This window comes from Oryx dammah, unplaced genomic scaffold (assembly GCF_014754425.2).
Source record: "Oryx dammah isolate SB20612 unplaced genomic scaffold, SCBI_Odam_1.1 HiC_scaffold_1, whole genome shotgun sequence".
Taxonomy (NCBI): domain Eukaryota; kingdom Metazoa; phylum Chordata; class Mammalia; order Artiodactyla; family Bovidae; genus Oryx; species Oryx dammah.
This window is the reverse complement of record NW_024070185.1, coordinates 38,937,073-38,947,855: the sequence shown is the minus strand read 5'-3', so window position 1 is coordinate 38,947,855 and position 10,783 is coordinate 38,937,073. Positions and strand designations below refer to the sequence as shown.

At 40.9% G+C, this 10,783-nt stretch overlaps 1 protein-coding gene across 1 annotated transcript; it reads left to right on the top strand.

Moving 5' to 3' along the window:
• The first annotated feature begins 2,176 nt into the window (after nt 1-2,176).
• On the top strand, nt 2,177-3,044 carry LOC120865482 (40S ribosomal protein S4, X isoform-like). The gene has a single exon (XM_040242839.1). It carries the CDS (start codon nt 2,194-2,196, stop codon nt 2,983-2,985), a length of 792 nt encoding a protein of 263 aa, XP_040098773.1. The 5' UTR covers nt 2,177-2,193; the 3' UTR covers nt 2,986-3,044.
• The last annotated feature ends 7,739 nt before the right edge of the window (nt 3,045-10,783 follow it).

The following is a 10,783-nucleotide window of genomic DNA, read 5'->3' as shown; positions in this document are numbered from 1 at the left end:
GGCTGTCTATTTGATGTTTTTCTTGTTTCTTGAGGTAGGATTGTGTTGCTATAAACTTCCCTCTTAGGACTGCTTTTGCTGCATCCCATAGGTTTTTATTGTCATTTATTGTCATTTATTTCATTGTCATTTGTTTCTAGAAATGTTTTAATTTCCCTTTTGATTTCTTCAGTTACCTGTTGGTTATTTAGAAGCATATTGTTTAATCACCATGTGTTTGTGTTTCTTACAGTTTTTTTCTTGTAATTGATATCTACTCTCATAGCATTGTGGTCAGAGAAGATGCTTGATCTGATTTCAATTTTCTTAAATTTACTGAGGTTCAATTTGTGACCCAAGATGTAGTCTATCCTGGAGAATGTTCCATGTGCACTTGAGAAGAAGGTGTATTCTGCATTTGGATGGAATGTTCTGAAGATATCAGTGAGATCCATATCATTTAAGAGTTGTGTTTCCTTATTAATTTTCTGTTTTAGGGATCTGTCCATTGGTGTGAGTGGGGTGTTAAAGTCTCCTACTATTATTGTATTACTGTCAGCTTCTCCTTTTATGTCTGTTAGTGTTTGTTTTATGTACGAGGTGCTCCTATGCCGGGTGCATAGATATTTACAATTGTTGTGTCTTCCTCTTGGACTGATCCCTTGATCATTATGTAGTGTCCTTCCTTATCTCTTGTAATCTTTATTTTAAAGTTTATTTTGTCTGATATGAGGATTGCTACTTCAGCTTTCTTTTCCTTCTCATTTGCATGGAATATATTTTTCCATCCTCTCACTTTCAGTCTATGTGTGTCTTGAGGTCTGAAGTGGGTTTCTTGTAGACAGCATATATATGTTTTTGTGTCCATGCAGCCAGTCTGTGTCTCTTGGTTGGAGCATTTGACCCATTTAGAACACTTTCTAACACCATACACAAAAATAAACTCAAAATGGATTAAAGATCTAAATGTAAGACCAGAAACTATAAAACTCCTAGAGGAGAACATAGGCAAAACACTCTCCGACATAAATCACAGCAGGATCCTCTATGACCCACTTTCTAGAATATTGGAAATAAAAGCAAAAACAAACAAATGGGACCTAATTAAAATTAAAAGCTTCTGCACAACAAAGGAAACTATAAGCAAGATGAAAAGACAGCCTTCAGAATGGGAGAAAATAATAGCAAATGAAGCAACTGACAAACAACTAATCTCAAAAATATACAAGCAACTCCTGCAGCTCAATTCCAGAAAAATAAACGACCCAATCAAAAAATGGGCCAAAGAACTAAACAGACATTTCTCCAAAGAAGACATACAGATGGCTAACAAACACATGAAAAGATGCTCAACATCACTCATTATCAGAGAAATACAAATCAAAACCACAGTGAGGTACCGTTTCATGCCAGTCAGAATGGCTGTGATCCAAAAGTCTGCAAGCAATAAATGCTGGAGAGGGTGTGGAGAAAAGGGAACCCTCTTACACTGTTGGTGGGAATGCAAACTAGTACAGCCACTATGGAGAACAATGTGGAGACTCCTTAAAAAACTGGAAATAGAACTTCCTTATGACCCAGCAATCCCACTGCTGGCCTGAGGAAACCAGAATTGAAAGAGACACATGTACCCCAATGTTCATTGCAGCACTGTTTATAATAGCCAGGACATGGAAGCAACCTAGATGTCCATCAGCAGATGACTAGATAAGAAAGCTGTGGTACATATACACAATGGAGTATTACTCAGCCATTAAAAAGAATACATTTGAATCAGTTCTAATGAGGTGGATGAAACTGGAGCCTATTATACAGAGTGAAGTAAGCCAGAAAGAAAAACACCAATACAGTATACTAACTCATATATGTGGAATTTAGAAAGATGGTTAATGATAACCCTGTATGTGAGACAGTAAAAGAGACACAGATGTATAGAACAATATTTTGGACTCTGTGGGAGAGGGCGAGAGTGAGATGATTTGGGAGAATGGCATTGAAACATGTATAATATCATATATGAAACAAATCCCCAGTCCAGGTTCAATGCAGGATACAGGATGCTTGGGGCTGGTGCACTGGGAGGACCCAGAGGGATGGTACGGGGAGGAAGGTTCGAGGAAGGGCTCAGGATGGGGAACACGTGTATACCCGTGGCAGATTCATGTTGATGTATGGCAAAACCAATACAATTCTCTTTTCGTGCCTAGCGCAGCCATGGCTCGGGGTCCCAAGAAGCACCTGAAACGCGTAGCAGCTCCAAAACATTGGATGCTGGATAAACTGACTGGTGTGTTTGCCCCTCGTCCATCTACCGGCCCCCACAAGCTAAGGGAATGTCTCCCCCTAATCATTTTCCTAAGGAATAGACTTAAGTATGCCCTAACTGGAGATGAAGTAAAGAAGATTTGCATGCAGCGTTTCATTAAGATTGATGGCAAAGTCCACACAGATATAACCTACCCTGCTGGTTTTATGGATGTTATCAGCATTGATAAGACTGGAGAGAATTTTCGTTTGATCTATGACACCAAGGGTCGCTTTGCTGTTCATCGTATTACACCTGAGGAGGCCAAGTATAAATTGTGCAAAGTAAGAAAGATATTTGTGGGGACAAAAGGAATCCCTCATCTGGTAACCCATGATGCTCGTACCATCCGTTACCCTGATCCCCTCATCAAGGTGAATGATACCATTCAGATTGACTTGGAGACTGGCAAGATTACTAATTTCATCAAATTTGACACTGGTAACCTGTGCATGGTGACTGGAGGTGCTAACCTGGGAAAAACTGGTGTGATTACAAACCGGGAGAGACATCCAGGTTCTTTTGATGTAGTTCATGTGAAAGATGCAAACGGCAACAACTTTGCCACTCGGCTCTCGAACATTTTTGTTATTGGCAAAGGCAACAAACCATGGATCTCTCTTCCCCGTGGAAAGGGTATTCGCCTTACCATTGCTGAGGAGAGAGACAAGAGATTGGCAGCCAAACAGAGCAGTGGATAAAATGATTGCTATGTGATGTGATTGGAAAAGTCTTTGTAATTAAAGATAAATCCAAGTGAAAAAAAAAAAAAAACCAATACAATATTGTAAAGTAATTAGCCTCCAATTAAAATAAATTTATATTAAAAAATAAAGTCATTATTGATATATATGTTCCTATTGCCATTCTCTTAAATGTTTGGGGTTGATTTTATAGATCTTTTTACTTCTCTTGTATTTCTTAAGTATGTAAGTCCCTTTAACATTTGTTGTAAAGCTGGTTTGGTCGTACTTGATTCTTTTAACTTCTGTTTGTCTGCAAAGCTTTTTATTTCTCCATCAATTTTGAATGAGATCCTTGCCAGTTACAGTAATCTTGGTTGTAGGTTTTTCCCTTTTAGTACTTTAAATATATCCTGCCATTCCCTTCTGGCCTGCAGAGTTTCTGCTGAAAGACCAGCTGTTAAGGGTATGGTGTTTCCCTTGTATGTTACTTGTTGCTTCTTCCTTGCTGCTTTTAATATTCTTTCTTTGTGTTTAGTCTTTGTTAGTTTGATTAGTATGTGTCTTGGTGTGTTTCTCCATGGATTTATCCTGTATGAGACTCTGTGCCTCTTGGACTTGATTGACTATTTCCTTTTCCATGTTGTGGAAATTTTCAACTATAATCACTTCAAAAATTTTCTCATATACTTTCTTTTTCTCTTCTTCTGTGACCCCTATAATTCGAATGTTAGTGCATTTGATATGGTCCTAGAAGTCTCTAAGATGGTCTTCAGTTCTTTTCATTCTTTTTACTTTATTCTGCTCTTCAGAAGTTATTTCCACCATTTTATCTTCCAGCTCACTGATTTGTTCTTTTGCTTCAGATATTCTGCTATTAATTCCTTCTGGAGTTTTTTTAATTTAAGTAATTATGTTGTTTGTCTCTGTATGTTTAATTCTTCTAGATCTTTGTTAATTGATTCTTGCATTTTCTCCATTTTGTTTTCAAGATTTTTTTTTTTTAATCATTTTTACTATCATTATTCTGAAATCTTTTTCAGGTAGTTTGCCTATTTCCCCTTCATTTATTTGGACTTCTGTGTTTCTAGTTTGTTCCTTCATTTGTTCAGTATTTCTTGCCTTTTCATTATTTTTCTTTTAACATATTGTGTTTGAGGTCTCCTTTTCCCAGGCTACAAGGAAAGTCGAATTCTTTCCTTGAAGAAGGTTGCATTCTTTCTTCCTTTTGGTTTCTGCCCTCAAGGCAGAGGAACCAGAGATCAAATTGCCAAATTCCACTGGATCATGGAAAAAGCAAGAGAGTTCCAGAAAAACATCTATTTCTGCTTTATTGACTATGCCAAAGCCTTTGACTGTGTGGATCACAAGAAACTGTGGAAAATTCTGAAAGAGATGGGAATACCAGACCACCTGACCTGCCTCTTGAGAAATCTGTATGCAGGTCAGGAAGCAACAGTTAGAACTGGACGTGGAACAACAGACTGGTTCCAAATAGGAAAAGGAGTACATCAAGCCTGTATATCGTCACCCTGCTTATTTAACTTATATACAGAGTACATTATTAGAAACGCCGGGCTGGAAGAAACACAACCTGGAATCAAGATTGCCGGGAGAAATATCAATAACCTCAGATATGCAGATGACACCACCCGTATGGCAGAAAGTGAAGAAGAACTAAAAAGCCTCTTGATGAAAGTGAAAGAGGAGAGTGAAAAACTTGGCTTAAAGCTCAACATTCAGGAAACGAAGATCATGGCATCCGGTCCCATCACTTCATGGGAAATAGATGGGGAAACAGTGGAAACAGGGTCAGACTTTCTTTTCTGGGGCTCCAAAATCACTGCAGATGGTGATTGCAGCCATGAAATTAAGAGACGTTTACTCCTTGGAAGAAAAGTTATGAGCAACCTAGATAGTGTATTCGAAAGCAGAGACACTACTTTGCTGACTAAGGTCTGTCTAGTCAAGGCTATGGTTTTTCCTGTGGTCATGTATGGATGTGAGAGTTGGACTGTGAAGAAGGCTGAGCACCGAAGAATTGATGCTTTTGAACTGTGATGTTGGAGAAGACTCTTGAGAGTTCCTTGGACTGCAAGGAGACCCAACCAGTCCATTCTGAAGGAGATCAGCCCTGGGATTTCTTTGGAAGGAATGATGCTGGAGCTGAAACTCCAGTACTTTGGCCACCTCATGCGAAGAGTTGACTCATTGGAAGACTCTGATGCTGGGAGGGATTGGGGGCAGGAGAAGAAGGGGACAACCCAGGATGAGATGGCTGGATAGCATCACTGACTCGATGGATGTGAGTCTGAGTGAACTCCAGGAGTTGGTGATGGACAGGGAGGCCTGGCGTGCTGCGATTTATGGGGACGCACAGAGTCAGACACGACTGAGCGACTGAACTGACCTGAACTGAACTGAAGGTTGGTCCAGTGGTTCTTGTGAGTTTTGTGAAATTTGTGCTGAGTTTTTGTTTGTTTGTTTGTATTTCCTCTAATGGACAAGGCTGAGTGAGGTGGTAATCCTGTCTGCTGATGATTGGGTTTGTATTTTTGTTTTCTTTGTTGTGTAGATGAGGCATCCTGCACAGGGTGCTACTGGTGGTTGGGTGATGCCTGGTCTCATATTCAAGTGGTTTCCTTTGTGTGAGTTCTCACTATTTGATACTCCTTAGGGTTAGCTCTCTGGTAGTCTAGGCTCTTAGAGTCAGTGCTCCCAGTCCAGAGGCTTGGGGCTTGATCTCTGCCATTTGTCATGTCACTGTTGCTCAGAGGCAGTGTTTGAAATCTGCCTGGGATTCCCATTTGCTGGGGCCTGCCTCTGTCACTTCTCCAGGTGAGCCTCATCTTAGGTAAATTCAGAAATGTCCAGATCTATCCTAACAGATCCCAGTCACATTCTGATTAATGATATGATTGTTCTTGTTCCTGACATCTTGTTTAGTATTTGTTTTCTTTCTTTTTAATTTTTAAAAATTAACTAAATAAATTTTTGTTGCACTTGGTCTTTGTTCCTACGTGTGGGCTTTCCCCATTTGTAAAGAATGGGGGCTGCTCTTTGTTGTGGTGCAGTTCAGTTCAGTTCAGTTGATCAGTTGTGTCCGACTCTTTGCGACCCCAGTGAACCTCATCACACCAGGCCTCACTGTCCATCACCAACTCCCGGAGCCCACCCAAACTCATGTCCATTGAGTTGGTGATGCCATCCAACCATCTCATCTTCTGTCGTTCCCTTCTCCTCCTGCCCTCAATCTTTCCCAGCATCAGGGTCTTTTCCAGTGAGTCAACTCTTCACATCAGGTGGCCAAAGTATTGGAGTTTCAGCTTCAACATCAGTCCTTCCAATGAACATCCAGGACTGATCTCCTTTAGGATGGACTGGTTGGATCTCCTTGCAGTCCAAGAGACTCTCAAGAGTCTTCTCCAACACCACAGTTCAAAAGCAACAATTCTTCAGTGCCAGGAGCCAGCGTGAGGAATCCCGCCCGTGGCAAAGGTCATGAGGAAGGAGGCCTGACGTATGCAAAGGCGGGATCAGGCCTCAGGGGTCCCCCTGGACTTTCTCGAGCATCTACCCCCAAAACCAGAGTCTGCCTACCTTACTGCATTATGCTTTCACCTACGCTTCTGACATTACGGGCGGCTATCCCCCACCACCTCTCTCTGAAAAGGAGCTAACTTAGAGCTCCAGTTAATAAATCTCCTGGGCGTCACAAGAGTGTTTCAGTCCACAAGCTCCTCTGATGGCTCTCTAGCCTGCCTGACAGGTTTATCCAGCCACATGTGATTGTTCACAGCCTCCCAACTGTGAGAGGCACGAGATGCCATAAATTTTCTAAATACAGATTCTTTTGAGAAGTTAGAAAATTATTAGTATAGTATTAGTGGGTTAGTTAGAAATTATAACAGTGGAGGGTTTCATTGTTGAGCCAATATTTGCTCAATAAGCCTCCATATCCCTTGCCCCTTATACACACTAATTGATATAACTAGCATATAGGAGAAATAAGTATTAACCTTGATATTAATCATGTTAGACCTTAGGCTAAGTAAATTCTTTTCTTGATTATAGCCCATTGCACCTTTGCAACTTTATCTGGTGCCTTCAGAGGGTGGTGCCTGACTTAAGAAAAATCACCTTTGGAGAAAATAAGTTTTCTGGTTGACTAATCATCATCAGAAAGGGTCATAAAATGTTAGCAGGCCTCTTGGCCAGAAGATGATGTAAATCACCTGAGAACTTTGTATATCGGAAGGAATGCAGAAAGAAAGCGTGGTTTCAATAAGGGTCAGGACTGCTGACCCCACGTGACTGTGTATTTTCCATTTATCTCTATGTATGACTTAAAGTATAAAAGCAGCCCTGGAAAAAAAAGAAATGGACCAGTTCCTGAAAAGACTGGTTTCCCTCGTGTCATCTTTTCTTGTTCTCTTCTTTTCTGGCTGAATTCCCATCTGGAGCGCGGAGGCTCACCAAGCCTACTAATTTTGCCTGGGCTTCTAAGATCTGAACGGGGAGGCACTTTGTGTCTCTGCTCCTCCGGGAGACCAGGAAGATGCCTGTGGCCCACGTAGGCGATGCAAACCCCTGATCTCGGGGTTTTATTGGTTTTCCACGTAAACCAAGTTATTCAGCATCTTTTCTGCACTGTTTCCTCCACTACACTATTCTTTTCTAATCTATCTCCGTATCTCTAATTAAATAATTCTTTCCTAATCGCCAACTCCATCCCCACTTTGAATTACCCTGGATCCACCGGGGCTGGACCCCGGCACTTCAGCACCCAGCTTTCTTTATAGTTCAACTCTCACACCCATACATGACTACTGGAAAAACCATAGCCTTGACTAGACAGACCTTTGTTGACAAAGTAATGTCTCTGTTTTTTAATATGCTGTCTAGCTTGGTCATAAATTTCCTGCCAAGGAGTAAGCGTCTTTTAATTTCATGGCTGCAATCACCATCTGCAGTGATTTTGGAGCCCCCCAAAATATCTATTTGCCATGAAGTGATGGGACCAGATGCCATGATCTTCATTTTCTGAATGTTGAACTTTAAGCCAACTTTTTCACTCTCCTCTTTCACTTTCATCAAGAGGCTCTTTTGTTCTTCTTCACTTTCTGCCATAAGGGTGGTGGCATCTGCATATCTGAGGTTACTGATATTTCTCCCAGCAATCTTGATTCCAGCTTGTGCTTCTTCCAGCCCAGCGTTTCTCTTGATGTACTCTGCATTTAAGTTGAATAAGCAGGGTGACAATATACAGCCTTGACATACTCCTTTTCCTATTTGGAACCAATCTGTTGTTCCGTGTCCAGTTCTAACTGTTGCTTCCTGACCTGCATATAGGTTTCTTAAGAGGCAGGTCTGCTGCTGCTGCTGCTGCTGCTGCTAAGTCACTTCAGTCGTGTCTGACTCTGTGTGACCCTATAGATGGCAGCTCACCAGGCTCCTCCATCCCTGGGATTCTCCAGGCAAGAACACTGGAGTGGGTTGCCATTTCCTTCTCCAATACATAAAAGTGAAAAGTGAAAGGGAAGTCGCTCAGTCGTGTCTGACTCTTAGCGACCCCTTGGACTGCAGTCCACCAGGCTCCTCCATCCATGGGATTTTCCAGGCAAGAGTACTGGAGTGGGGTGCCATTGCTTTCTCCATGGTCTGGTATTCTCATCTCTTTCAGAATTTTCCACAGTTTATTGTGATCCACAGTCAAAGGCTTTGGCATAGTCAATAAAGCAGAAATAGATGTTTTTCTGGAACTCTCTTGCTTTTTCCATGATCCAGCAGATGTTGGCAATTTGATCTCTGGTTCCTGTGCCTTTTCTAAAAGCGGCTTGAACATCTGGAAGTTCACAGTTCATGTATTGCTGAAACCTGGCTTGGAGAATTTTGAGCATTACTTTACTAGCATGTGAGATGAGTGCAATTGTGCAGTAATTTGAGCATTCTTTGGCATTGCTTTTCTTTGGAGTTGGAATGAAAACTGACCTTTTCCAGTCCTGCTAAGTTTTCCAAATTTGCTGACGTATTGAGTGCAGCACTTTCACAGCAACATCTTCCAGGATTTGAAATAGTTCAACTGGAATTCCATTACCTCCGATAGCTTTGTTTGTAGTGATGCTTTCTAAGGCCCACTTGACTTCACATTCCAGGATGTCTTGCTCTAGGTGAGTGATCACAGCATCGTGATTAACTGGGTCATGAATATCTTTTTTGTACAGTTCTTCTGTGTATTCTTGCCACCTCTTCTTAATATCATATCTTCTGCTTCTGTCAGATCCATACCATTTCTGTCCTTTATCGAGCCCATCTTTGCATGAAATGTTCCCTTGGTATCTCTAATTTTCTTGAATAGATCTCTAGTCTTTCCTATTCTGTTGTTTTCCTCTATTTCTTTGCATTGATCACTGAGAAAGGCTTTATCTCTTCTTGCTATTCTTTGGACTGCATTCAAATGGGCATATCTTTCCTTTTCTCCTTTGCTTTTCACTTCTCTTCTTTTCACAGCTATTTATAAGGCCTCTTCTGTTGGGGGCCAGCGTGAGGAACTCTGCCCATGGCAAAGGTCATGAGGAAGGAGCCTTGGCATACGCAAAGGTGTGATCAAGCCTCAGGAAACCCCCTGTTCCCGAGCATCTACCCCAAAACCAGAGTCTGTTTTATGCTCTCGCCTACACCTCTGACTTTACGGGGGACTCTCCCCCATAACCATTTCTCTTGGAGAAGGAGTAAACGTGCAGCTCCAAGGCAATAAAAATTCCTGGGCATGACAAGAGTGTTTCGGAACTCCTCTGAAGATTATCTAACCCACCTGTATAGGTTCGTCTGGCCACATGTGATTGTTTACAGCCTCCCAATCTGAGAGGCACGAGATGTTTTAGACTTACTAAAGGCAAATTCTTTTGGGGAGTTAGAAATTATCAGTATAATGGGTTGGTTAGGAATTATATCGGTGAAGGGTTTTTCATTTATTGTGTCAATGATTGCTGCTAATTCCCTGCTCTGGGTGGGACAAGGATGTCTCAGGTCAAACCTCTCTGCTGACAGACTAGCTTGTGTGACAGGATTATCCATACTCCTGCCACATGATTGTTTACTACCTCTTAACCATAAACAGCACAGAGAGTTTTGGAGTATTTTGAGAGTCTTAACTAGCATAGGGCTTTTCTCATTGTTGAGTCAATGATTGCCTCACATCCTTAGGCATCTAGGAATATATTAATCAATGTATTTGGAATATAGAAAAGGAAATATAGTAGTTTTTGATGTTAACAATACTAGACTTTTTGAGTTAATGGATTTTCTCTTTTGTAATAGATCACTGCTTTGTTATAAATCACTGTGTCCTTGTTATGTAAAAATGTAACTTTATCACTATCTTAAGACTAAATAGATCTTAAGGGGAACATTGGTAAATGGATTTTCATTTGTTGGGCTGATGTTTGCTGCTAAATCTGCATATTCCCTGCCCGTATAATGAATATAACTAACATATAGGAGAAATAAGTATTAACCTTTAAACATATAGGAGAAATAAGTATTAACCTTTAAGATTAATCCTGTTAACCTTGGGTTAAATAAATTCCTTTCTTGATTGTAACTCACTACACCCTCACCCTATAGGAATGCAACTTTATCTGGAGGGTGGTACCTGGTTTAAGAAATAAGGTTTTTGGTTATCAGAAAGAAAGGATCATAGAATGTCAGCAGGTCTCACTCATGGCCAGAAGATGATGTAATATCCCTAAGACCCCCGTGTGACTCTGTATTCATCCCTATGTGTAACAAAAGTATATAAGCAAACCCCAAAATA

Excerpts from the sequence above, each read along its gene's own strand:
- LOC120865482 (XM_040242839.1), top strand. The coding sequence starts at position 2,194 with ATGGCTCGGGGTCCCAAGAAGCACCTGAAACGCGTAGCAGCTCCAAAA.